This window comes from Microcaecilia unicolor, chromosome 11 (assembly GCF_901765095.1).
Source record: "Microcaecilia unicolor chromosome 11, aMicUni1.1, whole genome shotgun sequence".
Taxonomy (NCBI): domain Eukaryota; kingdom Metazoa; phylum Chordata; class Amphibia; order Gymnophiona; family Siphonopidae; genus Microcaecilia; species Microcaecilia unicolor.
This window is the reverse complement of record NC_044041.1, coordinates 54,133,774-54,156,420: the sequence shown is the minus strand read 5'-3', so window position 1 is coordinate 54,156,420 and position 22,647 is coordinate 54,133,774. Positions and strand designations below refer to the sequence as shown.

General features: G+C 44.5%; 1 protein-coding gene across 1 annotated transcript in view; it reads left to right on the top strand.

The window, feature by feature from the left end:
• Positions 1-17,848, top strand: part of ZDHHC8 (zinc finger DHHC-type containing 8) — a 104,674-nt gene extending 86,826 nt beyond the window's left edge. The window contains exons 2-11 of the mRNA XM_030218836.1: positions 1,848-1,969; positions 5,573-5,730; positions 8,254-8,426; positions 9,113-9,215; positions 10,116-10,207; positions 11,148-11,280; positions 11,756-11,870; positions 14,230-14,339; positions 14,622-15,643; positions 17,519-17,848. Of these exons, the coding sequence (XP_030074696.1) occupies positions 1,848-1,969; positions 5,573-5,730; positions 8,254-8,426; positions 9,113-9,215; positions 10,116-10,207; positions 11,148-11,280; positions 11,756-11,870; positions 14,230-14,339; positions 14,622-15,643; positions 17,519-17,702 (2,212 nt within the window). The 3' untranslated portion in view covers positions 17,703-17,848. The remainder of the gene's footprint in view (positions 1-1,847; positions 1,970-5,572; positions 5,731-8,253; positions 8,427-9,112; positions 9,216-10,115; positions 10,208-11,147; positions 11,281-11,755; positions 11,871-14,229; positions 14,340-14,621; positions 15,644-17,518) is intronic.
• Positions 17,849-22,647: the final 4,799 nt, after the last annotated feature.

Genomic DNA, 22,647 nt, shown 5'->3' with positions numbered 1-22,647 from the left:
CTTTGGGCAGTGCTTCTGTATCATGGCTACATAAAGTACTGAGTAGTGTCCAGCCATCTAAACGATGTGACTCTTTGAAGGCAACCTGGGCTAGGGTAATGGGGTGTCCCGTAGATTGCATTTCATTTAAAACTTTAATTAAATCCATTCTGGATATAGTACATAGCTCTGAGTTGTGGGAATGTCAAGTTTGTTTTATCCATCAAATATATTTTTCCTAAAGGCAAGCTTTCCATGCGGGTTGTGCCAGTGCCCCACAATGTTTAAAATGTTAAGCTCCTGATATACTCTTTTTCATGCACTGTGGAACTGTTGAAGGATCAGGGTCTTCTAGAGAACTTTAGTCAGGGCCCCTTTTAACAAGCTGCAGCAAAAGGGGGCTGGCATTGGTGCGGTTTTTTACACACGCCGAGGCCCCCTTTTACCGCAGCGGGTAAAAGGTAGGCCTTTATTTTCTACAGGAAATGGCTGCGCAGCAACTAAAGCACTTGCCGCATGGCCATTTCGGGGAAAGCCCTTACCGCCACCTCAATGGGTGGTGGTAAGGGCTCCCCCCGAAATGGCCATGTGGCAAGCGCTTTACTTGCCATGCGGTGTTAGCTGGGCGGCACTGCCTGATTACCGCCGGCTACACATCGGCGCTACAAAAATTAAAACATTTTGTATCACCGGATATGACAGCGCACTGGGGATGGGAACTACATTGGGCTTATTACCGCTGCTTTGTAAAAGGGCCCCTCAGTTACTTACAACAGATCCTAGGATCTTAAATACAGCTGTCAGGTGTTGGGATTCTCTTTAACGTACCTAGCTTCCATGGGGTTCTGGGACGTGGAATGAAGCAGTTTTTGAGCAAAGCTTGTACGGTGGGAAAAAATGTATCCATAACCACTGGCTCAAGGTCAGCCTCCATCCTTCTGGTATTGGAGGAATAAGCTACATGCTTTGATGGTGTGGGAATCATATGGTAGGTTAGTAGTAATGTCCGAAAATTCTTTTTCACGGAGAGGATGGTTGATGCCTGGAATGCACTCCCGAAGGAGGTGGTGGAGAAAAAAAAACTGGTGGAATTAAAAATGGCGTGCAGGTCTTTATCTGTCATCATTTACTGTGTTACTGTTACCTTAATAATGGACTTTTCCCCATGGAAGTTGTCCAAGCCTTTTGTAAACCCATCTGTGCTAATTACATTTACCATATCCTTAGTAACTTTATTTATTTATTTGCTGCATTTGTACCCCACATTTTCCCACCTATTTGCAGGCTCAATGTGGCTTACACTATTTGCAAAACGTATAATCATAAACAGAGTAAGAGGTATGGTCTAATTTAACATATTACTGTGTAAGAAATTAGGTAGGTAGATAGGTCAGTAGAATTATTTACATAACACAAAATAAAACAGATAAGATATAATGACCAATAGTGATAATGTGATTAACATAATTAAATTAGAAGGGATCAGTATTAGTTGGTTTAATTGTAGAATGGAATCAAGTCATTAAGGAGGATTTTTATTGTAAGTCTCTTCAAACAGGTGCGTCTTCAATAACTTCCGGAAGGTTGTCAAGTCATGCGTTGTTTTTATAGCATTCGGTAGTTTATTCCATTTTCAGAGCTTATTGTGCATTGTGGGGAAAAAATGTTTTCAACAATTTGTTTAAATGTTCTACTCAGTAACTTTATGGAATGTCTCCTAGTCATTGTGCTTTTTTGGAGACCAACGGACATCAGAGATGTTTATGTCTGAAAACATAAATTGTAAAGCAGCTGGAATAAAATGCAGCACGGAAATGCAATCTGTAGTTGCTGTGTGTCTCATGCCTCATCTCTTTGCCTCTCTGTAGGTGCCCCTGGTTGTCCAGAACCATCTCCTCGGTTATCCCTCTTTACAATGGGCTCATGTTTCTGTTTGTTCTGGCCAACTTCAGCATGGCAACATTCATGGACCCAGGAGTCTTTCCAAGAGGTAAGCATAAAAGATCAGATTAGTGTGGACAGGGAAGACATTTTTAATTTCTTTTATTTATTTGTAGCATTTGTATCCCACATTTTCCCACCTGTTTGCAGGCTGAATGTGGCTTACATTATGCCGTGATGGCGATCGCCACTTCCGGGTACAGGATTTCAAATGGTATTACATTTAGGTGCATACATACTTGGTAAAGAAGAGTACATTGTGGTATTGCATACAAATGATTTTGCATCAAGGTTCATACATACATGGTACAGAGGAATGCATTATGGCATTGCACAGAGGTTTCTAAGTGATAAAATGATTTGTAGCATAAGTTAGGTCATCGACTATAGAGATGTCATTTTCAACTTAGGGAATAGATTGGTAGTGCGTATTGTACAGCTTTCTTTAATAGCAATGAGGTTAAACAGTCAAGCGGCAAGAGTTCGGTTTTGTCTAGTTCGTATAAAGTCTAATTATTTTGTATATAGGATGGAACGTGGTAAGCCTTCAGATTTTTGGCCTTTATTCCAAATTTTGGACTTGTTTTTAGTTCATTTCACACATTTGTGTTTATAAAAAGAAAATTAGTAACTTACGTTAGAGCATTGTATTGTGCACAGATAAACTTAACTTATAAATTAATACATGTAAATATGCTTTGTATCGCATGCAACACATTTTTAAGTCATGCTAATGAATTCCCATCCCTAGTAGAAGCATTCCATTGACTTTCGCCTGGTTTTAACCCATTTTCTCAACCACCTCTTGCCGTCCCTATGGGAGGCTCTCAGCTTGAATCATTAATTCATAGAAATCAAGAAGTGGAAACAGAAAGCTTTCACTTGTACAGACTGAAAGCCTAACGTCCAGGCCTAAAGATAAAGGGTAAGAGTTTCTCTCTCTGCTCTCCACTTCCAGCCACTTCCATTTTCTCAGTCCTTTTTTTGTTTTTTGTTTTACTTTTTCCTATAATTAAATAATGTGAGAGCAGTCTAGGTCTGTACTGTTCTAATAGTGACTGCATTTTTTATGGGTCATGTTCCCAGACAAGTTCTGTACTAGAGAAGCTTGGTCGTTGATGATACGTTGAAACCTTCTGCTCAGTGTGCTGCTGAGGCTAAGAAAGCAAATAGAATGTTAGGTATTATTAGGAAAGGAATGGAAAACAAAAATGAGGATGTTATAATGCCTTTGTATTGCTCCATGGTGCGACCGCACCTCGAATATTGTGTTCAATTCTGGTCGCCGCATCTTAAAAAAGATATAGTGGAATTAGAAAAGGTGCAGAGAAGGGCGACGAAAATGATAAAGGGGATGGGACGACTTCCCTATGAGGAAAGGCTAAAACGGCTAGAGCTGTTCAGCTTGGAGAAAAGGCGGCTGAGGGGAGATATGATAGAGGTCTATAAAATAATGAGTGGAGTTGAACGGGTAGATGTGAAGCATCTGTTCACACTTTCCAAAAATACTAGGACTAGGGGGCATGCAATGAAGCTACAATGTAGTAAATTTAAAACGAATCACTCAACGTGTAATTAAACTCTGGAATTCGTTGCCAGAGAATGTGGTAAAGGCGGTTAGCTTAGCGGAGTTTTAAAAAGGTTTGGACGGCTTCCTAAAGGAAAAGTCCATAGACCGTTATTAAATGGACTTGGGGAAAATCTACTATTTCTGGGATAAGCAGTATAAATGTTTTGTACATTTTTGGGATCTTGCCAGGCATTTGCAGTGGCGTTCCTAGCCTGGATGACACCCGGGGCGGATCGCCGATGCACTCCCCTCCCCCCCCTGCGAAATGACACCTCCCTCCCCTGCAAAATGACACCTCCCCCCTGCAAAATGACACCTCCCCCCTTGGCGAAATGACCCCCCCGGGTGCACGCCGCTGGGGGGGGCGTGCTGCGGCGCGCGCCTGTCTGCTCCCAGTTCGCTAACTTCGCTCGTTCGCTGCAGCTCCCTCTGCCCCAGAACAGGAAGTAACCTGTTCCGGGGCAGAGGGAGCTGCAGCGAACGAGCGAAGTTAGCGAACTGGGAGCCGATAGGCGCGCGCCGCGGCACCCCCCAGCTGCGTGCACCCGGGGTGGACCACCCCCACCGCCCCCCCCCCTTGGTATGCTACTGGGTATTTGTGACCTGGATTGGCCACTGTTGGAAACAGGATGCTGGGCTCGATGGACCTTTTTGGTCTTTCCCAGTATGGCAATACTTATGTACTTATATATAAAGTCATACATATCGCTGAATGTTACAATAGGCCTACTAACTACTAACTTGTTTGGGGGTTATGATAGGATGAGTTGGGATAGTTCTGGGTATTACCAAGGGAAGGGGGAGGGAGTGGCTAGTATTCAGGGTTTGTGTGTGGGGTGGGTATTTGGAAACTCATTTGTTGAATTCTGTTATTGATGCTTTTGTGTCATCTTGTTATTGTTTGTTGTTGTATACTGAAGTTGTTCTTCAGGGTTCTAGTGCTACTGTGGCCTTAAATGCTGGTGGGGTTCTTTTTGAAATATACCACTTATAGGGCAGAGAGGTGCTTTCTACAGGTCTGTGTGTAGTTGTTGTGCAACATCCAACTTAGTTCATTCAACAAATAACTTTTTGCACACACACATACACACACTCCTCTCCTTGGGTAGACCATTCTGGTCTTTATCTGCCATCATTTACTGTCCTATCTGATATTCAGCCTGTGGTGGTCGGTATTTTCAAAGCTGCTGCCTGGATATTCAATGCTGGGCCTAATCCAGGCACCTACAGGAAAGAAGGGACAGGAGAGACATAACTCAGACACTCGCTGCATTTTAAGCCTCTCTTGCCCAGTTCAGTCATTCTGAATATCTACCCCTGTGTTATGTTTCTCTGTAATTTTCTTCTACAATTACACAGTGAGTGAAACCTGACAGTGTGGCCTACCCCAATCATACCTCACTCTTCCCTTGTTCCTCCTTCATAAATCAAATACACAAGTCATCAACATTATAATCCCTTTATTATCAATACCAAATTCTCTTTTTTTTAAATTATCTTTACATTTCATATATAAGCTCAACGCTACTTATCTTAATTTTATAATGAACCTGCAGCGGGTCCATTATAAAATTAAGATAAGTAGTATTGAGCTTCTGTATGAAATTTATAAGAAACATTTTTTTTTAAGAGAATTCGATATTGATAATGAAGGGGTTATAATGTTGTTGAATAAATAGTGACTGATGATGAGGCAGGCAAACCACAGATTGAGTGGTCCATGTGGAAAAAAAAATTGCCACTGAGGTCTAGAAAGCTAGTATATGATATAGTGGTTTGATAATTTTTGATTAGTGTTGAATGTTGTACTGCTTTGATTTTAAACGTGTTTTCTTTCTCTGTGGAAGAAAACATTTTTACTCAGCAAGGTTGATTTACTGTTTTAATGTATTTAATAAACAAGAAAATGTTGGAGGTGGAAAGTGTGCACTTGAAGAATGGGACTGGAAGTACAGGAAATGGCGGGATCCCCTTTTCAAGATCAGGGCTACAGACATAGAATAGTAGAAAAACAACATAGATCTCTTCATTGCCTGGCGGATTATTTCACCTCTGCTGTTTCTTTTCTTTTGAATCCAACAGCCGATGAAGACGAAGACAAAGATGATGATTTTCGAGCTCCACTTTACAAGAACGTGGAGATTAAAGGAATCCAGGTACGGATGAAGTGGTGTGCCACCTGCCACTTCTACCGGCCTCCCCGTTGCTCCCACTGCAGCGTGTGTGACAACTGTGTTGAGGTAAGCAGCCCATGCAAGATAAATCCACAAGCCTCTTTTGATACCATGCTGGTTACTTGACTGTTCTGTCCACTTCACAGTAATTGTTTTTCTCAGTAAGTTATGGAGCAAGATGGTTCTGTTTAAGGCCTACTTTCCTTCTGTCTCTGGGGCTTGGGGAGTTGCCACCTGATATCCTAGGAATCTTATGATACAGCTGCCTGTCCCATTATTCTATTTATAATACAGTAAAGCTCCATAATCCCAGGGTGGCTAGTGAGAAGGGAATACAGCCGGCACACTTAGAGAAGAACAAATTCAGTATTTTACCCTCTACTAAATTTCCCAAGAATCCAGGCAGGTTTACGTGAGGTAGAGCAGCATCCCATTTTCCTGGCGTATTCTGGAGGGTCTGATTCTGTACGCATTCTTCACATACTGAGGCCTCGATGCTCAAAGCTTACTGTGCTAACAATGTTTGATTTAGATTGGTTGTAGCTAGGCTAGCACGTATGTTATTTCAGCTCTAATGCACAAAAGGGTTCTGCATGGCTTTTACTGTTCGCTGTAGCAGCTACTAATAATCCTTTGCAAATGTATTACAACGAGCTCATTAGTATTAAAATGAGCAATCCATGTGATGCACAGACGTTACCTACCTTTTAACGTGCAAAATTTTCGGGGTAGGTCTGGAGCTGTCGTTGCATGAGGGCGACTTCTTAGAGGAGCTGTCTGCTTTAATTTCTTAATAATAATCGCACCTGTGTGTCAAATGTGAAGGAGTTCTTGCTGTGGCATTTTCAAACCCTGAACTGGGGAAGTTCTCAATGCTTGGATTCCCCGAGAACCAGTGTTTTCAGTACCCAAACAAGAGCACCAAGCTCTCCAGAGTAGTAAATAGTCTAGAGTTGTATCCTGAGGTCTTTCCCCCAGATCCGCTCAAATGCTGGTGGAACTGGTAGAAACAGGGAATCCCACAAGCAGCTCGATGATGACAGCGAAATCCCTCCCACAAGGGGCAGAGAAACAAAAGCAGACAGCCAGTCAGCTGGGAAAAGCCCCTATGATGTCAGCCAGTGCTGAGTGATGTCAGCAAAGAGACGGAGTTTAGCCCCGCAGTAGTAGAAACAAAAAAGAGATTCCCAAGCATGCGGACAAAATCAATCGAGGGCAGCCTGAGGGAAAACAAGTACAAGCCCACGGCAGCTAAGCCATGTTGGGGGAGTGCCTAGAAATGATCAGCAGTGCGAGGGAGCTGGCAGTGTGAGAACCAGTGCACCACTGGGTGAGAGGAAAGTAAACAGAAGAGAGGAGCCTTGTGAGCGAGTATGCACAGATCATGAATGTTTACCAAGAGACTGTTCTGCGCATGTGCTAGGCACTTTCCCCACTTTCCCTACAGAGTTGCTTTCAGAATTACCGTGCATCTCATTTGCATGTGATTTCCTTTGAGCATCGGTTGCTGTTTAGAAATTGGTAAGTTCAACTGAGGCTATAAATGCACTTCAAATTTAACGGCAACTTTTGAGCATCGGGGCCTGAGTTCTCCTAAAGGTCCCTGTCAGTTTGAAGAGTACAAAATGCCTTTTCCTCATCTGCAGAATTATGTGACAGAAACAGCACAACCAGCTGAACTGACTGCAGAAAAGGTGAATACGGTACATGGTTTTATTGCCATTCTTAAATCATTTAAACAAACACAGATTTTCTCCTGTTGTTCATTGTTAATTTCTTGCCATCTCTTCAGTAAAGTAATGTTTCCCCTCTGGAATAAAATCAGTTCACTTTGCAGATCCCTAATGAGCTCTCTCTCTCTCTCTCTCTCTCTCTCTCTCTCTCTCTCTCTCTGGCATTTTAGTAAAGGGCTTGAGGGACCTGAGCAGTGAGGGGCGGGGAGGTGCTCCTGTTTGTGCTAGTGGTTATTAGCAGGGGTTTTGTGCGCAGAAGAGTATTGATCACTGTAAAGAGAAGCAGATCACTGTATAGAAGGTAGTTCTGTGGTCTCGACAGCCCAGAGACACCGTCAGCTTTGGCTAATTCTTAGGATTAGCCCAGGGCTGGATTAAAACCAACTGATGCCCTAAGCACAGCCCAACAATGATGCCCCTTGGCCCTTTCATTGCTTAACTGTGAAAAGACATAAAAACTCAGTAAGTGCTGAAAAATATTATTATTGTATGAAACAAAACAGCATATGTGTTTTTAATGATTAGAAAAACACTGAAATTCATGTTGGTTAATGAGTGTGGCAGCAGCAGTGAAAGAGAAAAGGGCATACTACTAGTGTGGGGAAAAATTCTGTGGTGCCCCCCTTCCCTTGGTGCCCTAAGCACCTGCTTGTTTTGCTTAATGGTTAATCCAGTGCTGCATTAGCCACAGAAAAGTGACCACATGCAGAGAATTTAGAGCCCTTTGAAAGAAATGCATTTGTATTCCTATTCTGGGATAGAGTAAGGATAGGAAGCACACCGAGACCCTCTCACTGTGATGTTTGCCATATGCTTGCTGAGAACACTGTCAGACCATTCTGTTTTTCTGACACAGGATTTTGACCACCACTGCCCCTGGGTGAATAACTGTATTGGGCGAAGAAATTACCGCTTCTTTTTCCTGTTCCTGCTGTCCTTAAGTATGCACATGGTCAGCGTCTTCAGCTTTGGCTTGGTCTACATTTTAAACCATATGGACAGACTGGGGGCAGTTCACACCACCATCACGTATCCTGTTTTTCTAAAGAAGGGGAGATGGGGAGGGGGATTGAAGAGGGGCCAGGACCACAAGGGTTCCAGCAGTTCTCCAAGATGGGTGATAGCAGGAGCGGACTGAAAGTGATCTCGGTCCCCGGGCAATAAGGGTCATGAGCCCCTAACTACCTATCAGAAGTGATTAATTTAGATAAAGGATAGGGGAGAGTGGGCCCCTTGCTGCTGTGGGCCCTCAGGCACTGCCCTGTTGTCTCAGTGGTCAGTCCGCCCCATGTGGAAGAGCGTAATGGAAGCAGAGGCGTTCCCCAGGCACACTAATTTAGATCTCCTTTCACCCTTGCTTGGGATAAGTACCCAAAGGTCATGAGGTTTAAACCAGAATTGAATGAGCCTGTCTGTAAAAACAGAGATAAATAGAAGGCCACTGGAAACTGCAAAACGGAAACAATGTCAGGGCTAGCTGCTTTGTGCTTGTGGCTAGAACAGCAGGCACTTCTGAAGAACACTTGTGCCCACTTGGAAAAGAGCCATATTTCCAGGAGAGCAAGGTGTTCTTGGAAGGGAGGTATCCTGGAGGGAGGAATTTTCAGAAGGGACGGTGTGCTTTTCACTGTGAAGAAAGTGCCAGTCAGTAATGGCTGATTTTGAAACTGTCCTATTGAGTGTTAGGTTTGGCCTCCTTAGCAGTGATGCCCCAGTGTGGCAGTGATGTGTGTGGCCGGACTTTTCTTCATCCCTGTCATTGGTCTGACTGGATTCCACATTGTCTTGGTGGCTCGAGGTCGTACCACCAATGAACAGGTAAGCTTGATTTCGTCATTTCTTCCCAGCCTCTCCTCCTCCAAGCACACATTGCCCTGAGGGACCAGGGGTGCTGGCACACTCTTCCAGATTCAGTCAGCTGTCTAGTTTCCTGACAGAATACAAATGCCCGTTCTCAGGTCTTTTAGCAAAACGTTTTTTTTTTTTTTTACATGTTGCCAGCTGACTGCATGTTGCTCTGAGGTTTTGGTCCATGCCTGGCTTTGAGCCTCTTTTTGATGTTCCTGGGTAACTTTTCATCATGGCGTAGTCAATCTGGATGAACTTACTTACTTGAGAAACTGCTGACAGAAACATCAGATGTGTATTAGATCTAAATCCACTTTTCCCATCGACTCTGTCCTAAAGTTCTGAGGACATTGTGAGATGATCACCTGGATCTGGATGAGGTCTTGCTGTTTACAGGATATTGAAGAATGTGGAGTGGGTGAGCTCCTGGGAGGTTGTGCGCTGTGGAGTGGGTGCTGTCCCGGATTCTCAGGAGGTTTGAACTGTGGAGTGGGTGATCTCTGGGGCTCCCAGGAGGTTGTGAACAGTGGAGTGGGTGAGCTCTGGGACTTTCAGGATTATCTGTGGATTGAGTTCCGTAAATGGAGCTCCCTGTGCTCTTGGGAGGTTGTGCACTGTGGGGTGGGTGCTATCCCGGATTCTCAGGAGGTTGTGAACAGTGGAGTGGGTGAGCTCTGGGACTTTCGGGAGATTGTTATCTGTGGATTGAGTTCCGTAGGTGAGCTTCCTGTGCTCTTGGGAGGTTGTGCACTGTGGGGTGGTTGAGCTGCTGGTGCTATCAGGAGATTGTGCACTGTGGGGTAGGTGAACAAGCTCCCAGTGCCATCGGGAGGTTCTGAGCTGCTCACTTGGGCATTCTTTGTTTTGCAGGTGACTGGAAAGTTCCGTGGAGGTGTCAATCCTTTCACTCGAGGTTGCTATGGGAATTTGGAACATGTCCTTTGTAGCCCCCTGACTCCCAGGTACAACAGTAATGTTTTCCAATAGACACAATGAAGAACTTTAAAGAAAAATTCATACACATTTACTCTCAAAATGTATTTCTGGTTACCTGTCTTTTTAGATAGGTCAAAATTCTATTTTAATGTTCAGAATAATAACACCATTTGCACTATGATCAGTTTTTGCATAAACTGTGATGTCATTATGTCATTAGCAAGTGAACACTTGAGAGAGTCTTTGCTTGTTGCAGACTGATGACCATGGACACTCTCTATGTAACTGAGGCTGTAGGATTCTAAATTGCAAAAAGAAAAAAAAACCATAAAAACAGAACTCTCCACTACCCTCCATCACTTATACAATTTGAAGACCACTCCCTGGTGAACAAGAGTGATACTAAAAACAGACCTTCTCCCAATCCAAATTATAATTAAATCTCATGGCAGCTGTGGTTTTCATTCTTACTGTCAACAGAAGATAGATGGACTCTCTTTCCTTTTCACTGCTCACAGCAGTGGGGTCTCTCCTTTTCACTGCTCGCAGCAATGGGGTACCCACCCTGTGCCCCTCCCTCTTTCAGTGCTGTTAACCCCAGCCAAGCCTTCAACTTTCAGTGGGCTCAAACAGTCCATAGCCTCCTGCTTTAGTCAATGGAATAGATCATTCTTATTGACCTGCTTTTATCAACTGTACTGGGAGTCCCCAAGCTCAGTCCTCGAGGACTACAGCCTAGCTGGATTTTTACAGTTTCCACACTAGCTATGCATGAGAGCAATTGACATGCACTACCTCCATTGTATGCAATTAGGTCTTATGCATATTCATTGTGGAAATCCTAAACTTCCCATTGGGTTGCAGTCCTCAAGAATGAGTTTGGGGTGACTGTGCTACTGCTGTTTAAAGGAGACTCCCCATTAACTCTTTCCTCATAGTGTTTTTCTTCCTTTTTAAATTGTGAAGATACGTTGTTGAGCCAAAGAAGAAACAGGCAGTGAGCGTGAAGCCTCCTTTCCTTCGACCGGATGTGTCAGAGAAGCAGATCACTGTAAAGATCAGTGACAACGGGATCCAGGCCAACCTGCAGAGAACTAAGGTAAAGCAGCCCCAAGCCCACCCCGGCTGTAGTAAGGTGGAACTGCCCTGAGACCCTCCAGGCTGCATCAAGGTAGAGCCACCCTAAACCCGTCCTAGCAGCAGCCAGGTGAAGCCGCATCAGTGAACTGTGGAGTGGGTCATCTCCAGGCCTCTCTGGAAATTGTGAACTGTGGAGTGGGTGAGCTTACGAGAGTCTGTGAGCTGTGGAGTGGCAGCATTAAGGTGGAGCCACCTCAGGTTCCTCTCAGTGGCATCAAGGTGGAATTATCTTGAGTCCCTCTGGGCAGTATTAACATGGAGCCACCCTGAGCCCTTCCCAGCCATAGTAAGGTGGAGCACCCTGAGCCCCTCATGATGGCAATAAGGTGGAGCTGCCCCAAGCTGGAAGAAACAGAAGCAAGAGAGAACTGCTATTAGAGGTGTATTTTTAGAGACTTGTGTTTCATGAGGTGATTCTGGCCTTCTTTTCCCAGTCTAAAAGTAGCCTGGAATGTCTAGAGGAGAAGAGTATGGACATGCAGCCTTCTCTGCCACCAAAGGGAGACTCAAGCAAGTATGGCGACCTGAAGGGCTTGGGTGCAAGTGAAGGTGAGCACATAGCTCTGTCTTCTCCTGTATGGCTAGATCTTTGTACAGATGATGGATTTACATGTATATGTCTGCTGTGCCTGGGAATACATTGAAATATTAGTCCCAGTGGACAAGGACCTGTTACTAGGACCAGCTCTAGGCTACCCAGTGCCCTGTATGAAAACTGAAATTAGCATGTCCCCCCCCCCCCTACTTCATTAGTAGCAGCTCCAGCACAGTGCTTCCTTCTTCAGTAGTGGCAGTGACTCTGGCACGACAAGAAACCTCCCCCCCCCTTCCCAAACCCCGTGCCCAGCACTATTATCCTCATGACCCCCTCTTTCAGCCTTCCTACATGGTCTGAGAGGGCATGTGGGATTGGTAGCGCTTCCTTCATGTATGGCTTTCTCTGAAGCCACACATATCACTTCCCCAATAGCCAGTTCCACTTATTGCCTGGTAAACATTCTTTTTATTAATACAGAAGTCAATATTCAGTCTGCAGATGTAAGGGGCTGGTTAACCACTTCCAGCTGGGGTATTCAGTGCTGGGGCATGTGCGGCTCCTGGCATTGAAGATCTGGGTTAACCAGGCACCGACCGATATTCAGACCGGTACCTGATTAACCTGATGCATAAAGTTAGGACAGCTATTTTACTGGTTACTTAACTGGGTTAGCGGAGCCAGCTAAGTTTAAGGTCTGCCCTAACTCCACCCCTGGACTGCCCACAAATTAGCTGGTTTCAGCATAAGCGGTTAAGGAGGATATTCAGTGACACTACTCAGTTACGTGTCACTGAATATCCCCGAATAGCCCCGCACAAACCCACTGTCTTTTCTTTTGCTCTTTTATGTCTGTGTGGGCCTTAATGAAAAAGAACTTTTCTCTAGTCTTTGCTTATTGTAACATAGTAACATAGTAGATGACGGCAGAAAAAGACCTGCACGGTCCATCCAGTCTGCCCAACAAGATAACTCATATGTGCTACTTTTTGTGTATACCCTACTTTGATTTGTACCTGTGCTCTTCAGGGCACAGACCGTATAAGTCTGCCCAGCACTATCCCCGTCTCCCAACCACCAGCCCCGCCTCCCAACCACTGGCTCTGGCACAGACCGTATAAGTCTGCCCAGCTCTATCCTCGCCTCCAAACCACCGGCTCTGGCACAGACCATACAAGTCTGCCCAGCACTATCCCCGCCTCCCAACCACCAGTCCTGCTTCCCACCACCGGCTCTGACACAGACCGTATAAGTCTTCCCAGCACTATCCCCGCCTCCCTACCACCAGCCCCGCCTCCCGATCTTGACTAAGCTCCTGAGGATCCATTCCTTCGGCACAGGATTCCTTTATGCTTATCCCACGCATGTTTGAATTCCGTTACCGTTTTCATTTCCACCACCTCCCGCGGGAGGGCATTCCAAGCATCCACTACTCTCTCCGTGAAAAAATACTTCCTGACATTTTTCTTGAATCTGCTCCCCTTCAATCTCATTTCATGTCCTCTCTTTCTACCATCTTCCTATCTCCAGAAAAGGTTCGTTTGCGGATTAATACCTTTCAAATATTTGAACATCTGTATCATATCACCCCTGTTTCTCCTTTCCTCCAGAGTATACATGTTTAGTTCAGCAAGTCTCTCCTCATACGTCTTGTAACGCAAATCCCATACCATTCTCGTAGCTTTTCTTTGCACCGCTTCAATTCTTTTTACATCCTTAACAAGATACGGCCTCCAAAACTGAACACAATACTCCAGGTGGGGCCTCACCAACGACTTATACAGGGGCATCAACACCCCCTTGAAAAAGGTTTTGTCCCTATTTCTGTCTGTCTAGAGGTCTCAAACCAGTCACTGTCTAGAGTTAACCAAAAAAACTCTTGACAGTATCATGGGACCCATTACAAAATCTTGGTTCTTCAAAGTCCAAATTTGAAACAAGAGTTTCTTTCCATACTTCAGGTTTTGGATTTATTAACCACTTTAAATTACTTTTCATTTGGATAGTAGGCGTTGTGGGGGGGAGGGGGGATTGGATAGGGAAAAGGGGTAGTTTGTGATTGTTAGGCAAACACCAGGAGGGTGTTTTACTAAAGATTAGCACACGTTATCTTTCACAGGACCCATTTCATTCCTATGGGTTCTGCTGCAGATGACATGCTCTAGTCTTTAGTAAAAGACCCCCTAAATGGTACTGACAACAGCAATATATGAAACACTTTATTGTTTCATGTTTATTCATTAATAACATGTTTTAAAGTTAAATTGCTTTTCATGAGTTTCTTCTGGTATACCAGAATTGATTTTATTGTGGAATATATAGGGAAAACATTTTTCCACTAAATAAATGACTTTACATATTACTGCTTTTCAGAAAGTAACCTTTCACCGAAATTGATGAGTCCTCCGACTCCGGCAATGTATAAATACCGACCAGCGTTCAGCACAAACCCCAAAGTTCAGTATCATCCTACAGGTGAACAGGTGAGTCGGAAACCAGGCCTGTGCCCTGCGCCTGCTGCATCTCTCTGGGCTCCCATGTACCTCCTATAATCAGCACGCTCAAAGTTACACCGTACAGGTCTGGGATGAAAGGTTTTTACTTCAGTACAGTTTTGTCAGCTCTTAGTATGGTCTCAGTAATAACATAATTTAAAGCTTTTCTGACTGATTTCACAGTTCATTTTCAGAGTTGCTGTCTGTGCATGAGCCAAAAATACCTCTTGTCTTTCTCACATCACTGGTTCAATTTTAATTTCGTTTCAGATTCCTGCAACAGAGGGGCACAAGGATGGAGCTGGAATGGAAGAGGCCTGCAGGAGCACTGATTACCAGTCTGAGCCCAACCTGGATGTCCCTGATTACAGAAAGAGCTCTCTTCACAAGACATACCAATCCTCGCCTCTCCAGCTGGATTCACTGGCCGTTAACTCTCGATCACTAAGCCTGAGGTCGGCAAGCAGACGAGGAACAGAGAAGGTCCTTCTACATGTCCTGAAATCAGATGGGGCAGCCTCCGCGCCTTACAAGAGCATTTTTTCCCCCAGTGCCTTGTCAAACAGGAATGGGAGCTTGTCTTATGACAGTTTGCTAAATCCCCTGTCCCCTTCCATGGGGAGGTGTATAGCCCAGAGTGGTGCAAGCTCTGTAGGATATCATTCACCATATTTGTCTGCTAAAATGTGCCACTTGAGAGGCAGTGAGCTACAGCGCCAGCCGGTACAGAGTTTTAGCCCAGTTCTGGGGAGAGCAGCCTCACACCAGCGAGAGCCGTCACCGGTGCGCTATGACAACCTTTCTAAAACCATCATGGCATCCATTCAGGAGAGGAAGGAGATGGAGGAGCGGGAAAAGCTGTTGCACTCCCATACGGAGTCAGTGTTGGCAGACTCGGGGGCGTACGATGCTCCAAGCACTTACAGTCTTCAGCAGGTCAGCACTCTGTCTGAAGACCCACGTAGCATGGTCATGAGATACGGATCTAGAGACAGTTTGCTGGCTGCCAGCAGCTTTAGCACAAGGAACCCTATAGTGCAGTCCTCGGTGTCTTCGCTCTCCAGTGCTATGGCCAGGGCGCCAAGGACTTCCACAAGTTCTCTACAAGCGGATTTAGCTAATAATAATGTCCTGCAGGGCAGGGTCAGCAATGGATCTTACAAGTCACCTAGCCACCAGGTCCCACCATCCCCCACGGGGATACCAAGGTCACCATCTTATGGGGGACAAAAAGCACTTGCGTTTCTCAGCGCTATGGAAATGGTGGATCCACAGTCAATGGGAACTCAAAGGTAAGGATGGCTATCTGGCTTTAAAGTCAAATCCAGCTTCATATGAGGGTCATTATAAAACGAAGTGTTGTCTGTAAAGCACATCAAAGACCATACAAGCCGCACTGTATTTTTTATAGGAATCAAATTTTGCTATGACACATTCTTCTGGTAATAAGCAAGTTTGTTGATTTTCCAACACTGATTAAGACCATGCCTTATGAATTTCAGGCCTTGTATTTGCTCTGCTTGTAGATCTCATTATGTTGGACCTCAACAGTGCAATGCAAGAATGATTCAGTAACTCCCCAGCAGTGCCATGTGCTGGTTTCATTCCCAAGCCCAAGTTTTGTTCGTCAAACTAGATTGGACTGATGCTGTTGAGGAGACAGCAATCGCAGTTCCTCGGAGGGAGGAAGTTTCCACCATGTGGTCATAGGTACACTGAGGAGGCAATGAGGGGAGCATATGCACTGGGTTCTACAAGAAGCTGTGATCTGTTACCTCTGGCTGAGGGCTGTCACTTTAAAGGTTGGGTTACATTAATAGTGGAGATGGGGGGGTATTAAACCAAGGTAAAGAACCTAGCTAGTTGTAAATAAAGGCTCATGGTGCCATCTCCCCAGCAGAGGCTGGCTCCAGTTGAACTGAAGCCTGAAAGCGCGGGAGGGAAATTGCCAGGTCAACAGAGAGAAAGTAGACTGGCCCCTCACCTGCTGAGAAAGATGTGAGAAACACTAATAAGGGACTATTGGCATTACAGCCTGTGGAGCCAAGGGGTACTTGGAAGAGGTTCTCATAGGAAGGGGAGTAGGGCATGTGCTATAGTTATAGAATCAAAGCTCAATAGGAACTGCAAGACCAGTGCAGAATCGATTCCCAGTGTTCTTTGCTCTGTGGGTCTCTTATTCCTAGCCTCTAGCAGTAGTGTAGCCAGACCTCAGTTTTTGGGTGGGCCTGGGGGTGGATTGGGTGGGCATGACCCACATATTTCCTCTCTGTCCATTCCCCTCACGTAAAGATAAATACCTAGGCTGGCGGGGATCTCCGGGCCCTGCCAGCTGAAGAATCTTCTGGAGGCCCCCAAGGCTTGAGAAGTCTCATCCCTGCGCCAGTCACCAGCGTGGCGGGAAGCAGCATTCAGCAGCGTTGCCTGTGTGCCTGCCCGCCTTTTAAAATAATTCGTCTCCCCAGGCTCCGCTGCATTTACTTCGCCCATCGCAAAGCGCTGCCATTCGCACAGGCAGCTCCGCTCCCCTTTGCCGCGTCCATCCGGCCCTCTCTGATCCACTTCCTGTAGTGGATACATAGAGCCAGATGGATGCGGCAAAGGGGAGCGGAGCTGCCTGTGTGAACAGCAGCGCTTTCTGACGGGCGAAGAAGTAAATGCAGCAGAGCCTGGGGAGACAAATTATTTTAAAAGGCAGGCAGGCAATGCTGCTGAACGCTGCTTCCCGGACCCGGCGGACCCGCGGGAGAAAAGGCAGCGACAGCAGCAGGATGTTGGATGGGCAGGCCTGGAGGGAAAGTGGCTGGGCCTGGGTCCGTCCAGGCCCGCCCGTGGCTACGCCCCTGGCCTCTAGGCCTTCCATTCGTTATTCACTACTAGGGTTTCTCCTGCATGCAAGTTGACCTTCTGTACACTGATATTTGTCATGTGGGCCGTTAACCTACAGGGAGCTAAGTTGTGATGCACCAATCTCATATCACTTGAGCTCGGAATTTATGCTGAATCTTCTGTCTATAAAAAGAACCTCCTATCCAGGCCTCTTCAGCATTATTTTGATGCTGAATACATTTAAAGATGGGTGATAGTCAAGCTTAGGTGTTGGTCTATAGCTGTCTTTCTAACACAGTCTCTTTTTTTCTTGTTTGCTTGTTTTTTTTGGGATGCAGGGAAGATCTTCAACTGAAGACTCCCCACAATAAACTTAATGGACAACCAAAAGGGATTTCTCGGGCTGACTGCCGGCTGGGATCAACATCGAGTTCCCAGGGTACCACAGTCAGTCCCTCCCGACACTCTAGTGTTAAAAAAGTGTCTGGAGTTGGTGGAACAACATACGAAATCTCGGTGTGAAAGCATCATTGACAAACTGGAATCATAAAAGGAGGTGTAAGGACCTGGAGGAAGTAACTGTACACCTTAATACTTCCTTATTGGGCCAATCAGCAGCCACCTTATTTCCGAAGTGCATAATGTACAGCCAATCGGAAATGTCCCTCAGCCTGACTGCTTGGGGAGATGGGTGGTGAGGGGTGGGTAGATTGTGGTTTGTTTGATGGAACTTAAACAAAATAAGCCATTGTGGTTTTGTCTGTCAAACAGTGTCTCATAGACGTTGTGCTGTAATAGAAAAAAAAAAAAGGAAACAAAATTCATTTAACCCAGGAGTGGGGGATTGTCCCTACCAGGCTTCATGGCAAGGGCTTCCTGGAGGACATACCACAGGTCACATGATCACAATCCTAGTAACCAAGATAGCCATGGAATCTGCAGTCCATGGTACAGAGAAGCTTCCATTTACACCAAATGTTGTGTGCTGTTCTCATTAGGGGCATGGTGACCCCTCTAGAAAAGTCATGGTGTGCCTGTCCGTCTCATACGCTGGCTGTCCCATAGCTCTGCGTGAGATTCTGTTTTCTACATTGTGTGTGTGTGTGTGTGTGTGTGTGTGTGTGTGTGTGTGTGTGTGTGCATGCATGTTGCTGTGTGTACTGCTGCATGAATTGGTGAAGTCATTGTGACACCACACTGAATGTTTAAGGGTTCGCATTCGTTTGCCTCTGTACTGTGTTTATTTTTATTGAAAGCTTTACTTGTTGGAAAGGAATTTCTGAAATGGGTGTGCAATACAATTAAAAGGCATGGTGTTCTGGTCAGCCAATCAGATGTCTGGATTGGCTGAATGTGACCTGCCTTCTTCTTGTGCATACTGACTGCCTCAGCAGTGCAATCATTTCATTCCAGCTTTTAATTTAATTTCTCTACATAAATTAAAGCAAGACCCTGTCAGAGTAGGAATATTTCAAAAGGTAGCTTGGTAGATGGTTATGGTCGGATTTATTTCAATGAAATCATCATTTTTGACATTCATTATGCTGTGTTCCTGGGGCAGCCATGTTTGGAAGAGAGACTTACAAATGGTAACTAAATGTCACTTGTGAAGCCAGAGGCAGCACATCAGAACCGGGTCAAGGTTATTTGCACCTTCCCACCAACATGACTATTATGGCAGCTAAATCCCCACTTAAGTTTTTAAGTTTGATGGAGTTTTTCCCTTTGCATTCTCATTTCACACTCTTGGGTACGATGTGCTTTCTTTTGACAACCAAACCATCCTAACTATTAGTGATTACGCTTCTCTTCCTTGCAGGAAGTAGATAGACATTTATTAAATGATTGCTTGACTGCTTTTGCAGACGTGTCTCTGCCCTAACTGCATCTTACGTTCTTCTGCAGTTTTGGGTCTTTTCTGTATTTTGTTTTTACTATTTTATATAAATCTCATCTTTTAAATTTTATGTTTTCTTTGCTCCTCATGATAATTTTTTCCTTTTTCTGGTAACCAGGAGGAGTAAGCAGCACAGTCCCAGCCTTAATGAAAAGAAATTTCATTGAAATTCTGTAAATCAGTTGTCAGCATTTGCTTTGCTAACTCTGCTGTGGGCCTGGCTTGGAATCTTAGCTGTGGGTTCGGGCCCTGTCTGGCATGTTGCTGGAGAGTTAACCAAAGCCAAAGAGCAAGTCCCAGTGTGGCTTGACTGGGCCCCATCCAAGTCCTGTCTTCTTTGTTGTGTGTTTCTTAACAGTGCTGTTGAGTTCACAGAGCTTCTATCGCCTGGTCTGCTGACTGTTTGTTTGTCTTTCTTGTTGCTCTTTTGGTAGTGCATGAAGTGTGCCCGTGCTGTCTCGGGCACATCAGTTCTTTTGCAGTTAGCGATTGTTCCATTACGCTGAGATTTACCTTTGCATTTTAAAGAGAATTTATATATATATATATGTGTGTGTGTGTGTGTATGAGTGCTGTTGGTGGGGAGGGTTAATATCAACAACCATCTGCCCCTTTTCTGAGACCTTCTTCTAGTTATGTAAATATCCTCTGAGTCCACAAGTTTCCAGACTGGAGGTCGGTCAGCTGTTATGTGCTCAGACTCACTACGGATCTTTCACATGGTGAACAAAGGGGATCTCACTGCATTCCTAGAAGACACTGATGTTATCTTCATTCCTTAACATTATTCTTGATAGACGATGGACCCACTTTGACATCATGTGGCTCAGGTTAATGCTGAGGTGTTCAAAACAGTTGATTTGTTGAAAGAGTGGATCTCATGAAATCTCAGAAGCCATGCTTGAGGTTGAAGGATATAAAGCAAACACAAGAAGGATGGTTTTCCATAGCACAACCAGCTGCCTGCTAGTTATGGACTTAGTACTCCGCAAACACATGAAGCAATTTGGTTTCTCAATGGTAACCTCACACTCAAGTAGACAGCATCCTGCTCATATACCTATGTTAGTATTCAGTCCAGCCATAAAATCAACTTAAAAGAAATATTTAATAAGGAGTTACTTTAGACCTCTTCCTGATGGTGATGAGGCTCTAATAGTCAGCACTTTATAAGTTATTGCACTCCTGGGGTAACTGGTGAAATACAGGACCTAATAGGACCTTCTTTTACAGACAAGCCAGCTACTTTCTCAGACAGGCACTGCCTTGGTGTCTAACCCTGCCTCAGTTCCTGGTAGATCCTTGACCATATCTTCTTTGGCTTGTAGAGTCAATGTACATGTAAAGCTATTATAGGTCCTCACAAGGCACCCTGAAGACCGGGAGCAACAATTTTCATTGAGTGTGAATAGGAGGAAGACACCATTTCAAGGCCATAGTGGCTATTTTCATACTTAACCCTTTAGGTTGTGTAATAATCAAGATTATTCATATGAATGGGCATTTTAAAGGGTCAGAACTCCTTTTTATGAAGGTGTAATGCAGTCAAGGTGTCATCTAAAGCAGTGCATTGAGTGATTTAGAGCAGGTTTCACTGTACCACTGTACTGCACTATCATCTGATCATTGTTACGAATTCAAAATAACAGTGTATTGTTTTACTTAAAATCCTACAGTTGGATCTTGGTCTACTTTAAAACTAGCTGTGAAAAATGATATATACTGACGAGCTATTTGTGCAGGTGAGCAACTGGTCATCCAGAGTGAATTATGATGTTAGAAAGATCAGTGTTTTTATGTCATTTTTTAGACATATGTCAATGGCTACATGTATTAATCTTTATAATAATAATTGACTTCTTATATAGTGTTGCTGCTGGGAGCACTTCACACATGAAACAGTTACTGTAGTGTTCAGGCTCGAACCATAGTAACATTTCTTTTGACCCAAGTAGGGCATACACAATACAAAAGGAAGATCAGTCAATTTGTGTATATCATGGATACGAAACATCAAAAGACCACTAATACATTAACAGTACCATCAGAGGTGTGCCTTATGGGTAATAAGAACTACTTGTTTGGTCTTTTTTAATACAGGTTGTCCTTGGTTCAGAGGACTTAAAACTTGTGTACTGCCAGCATCTCAGATGTAAAATATGTTTACCTTATCCAGTGGGTGTTGGAGATGGAGACAACACTGAAGGCCTGATGTGTCAAGGGCTTTTACTGTAGGCACTGAATGGGCAAGAATTCTTGGCAGTAAGGTCCAGATGTGCTAAGGGTAGCCTCCTGTTCTTTTGTCTGTGTTGGAACAAGCTTAGTGAATCACACTTTAAGAGTAATAATGAGCGAGGGAATTCCTTGGAGCTGATGGTAATCAACCGCAATTCTAGAGTGTTGGCCACAGGTCATGATTTTAAAGGGGAAACAAAAGTATGCAAATTAGCTCAGTGCCACTAACTGTATTTAAATGCATTATACATATTCATTGTGGATAGCAGGGAACTCAAAACAATAGGAGGCATTTGGGAACCACCATTCTCTAATATTTGCTGAATATATGAGACATTTAGCTTGAAGGGGGAGGGCTAGAAAGCAGAGCTGTGCTGCCCCCACCCCCTAGTTTTGGTGTTGGCATATCAGCTTTCTACCACTGATGTTCCAGTATAAATTGCACTGAGTGAAGGGCTGCCAAAGGGCAGGAGAAGAGCACCCCATTCAGGGGGTAATTTTATAAATGATGTGAATATGTAGAACAGCGTCTTACATGTGCAAGTGAGCACTTAGAAAATGACCCCAGCGTATACCAATATGAAGGTAGGTGCTGGGATAATTTAGCACCTACTTTTCTGCAATATAAGGACAGTTCTATAAACTGGTGCTAACATTTTCATACCCAATGCAAGTAAATGCTTAGAATTCTAGCACTTATGGGCACGTGTGTGCCTAAACACTTTTCTGCAAATACCCACCTAACTCTTACATAAGATGCATATGCAAGGGATACAGAGCATGGGAGGGACATGGGCCAGACTCCCAGAAAACTATAAGTTGCATGGGTCCCTGCAGCATGTAGGTGCTCGCAGTTACACCAGCTCTCCATGTGGCTGCTTAAATGTTAGGCATGTTGTTAGATACCAGGTTCCACTAGTACTTAATGGAACCCAGTCAGCTAGGTTCTGTGTTGGAACAGGCTCCTATTGCAGTGGCCTAAATGGAGATGCCTGTTCATAGAATTGTGTCCTATACACATAGGTATTTCCAGGGGTGGAGAGTGGGTGGGTAGGGGCAGGATTGATTCTTATAAAATGCACCAGATCTTACCAACACACACAAAGTTCCTCCTGTCCTGGTGTATCTTTTTCATGTGCTACTTTATTCATCGGCATAAATATAAAAGCCCCTGAGATTCTAAGAGTGAGCCTAAGCTATGCAAAAAACATTAAACAGGGGTTACTCCAGGAATTGGAATAATCTGATTTTTGCTTAACCTTATAAGATCTGGAGAAAAGAAAACCTCTACACCAAATAGGAATTCTACCACTTAAACCTGTTTTCTCCAATTCC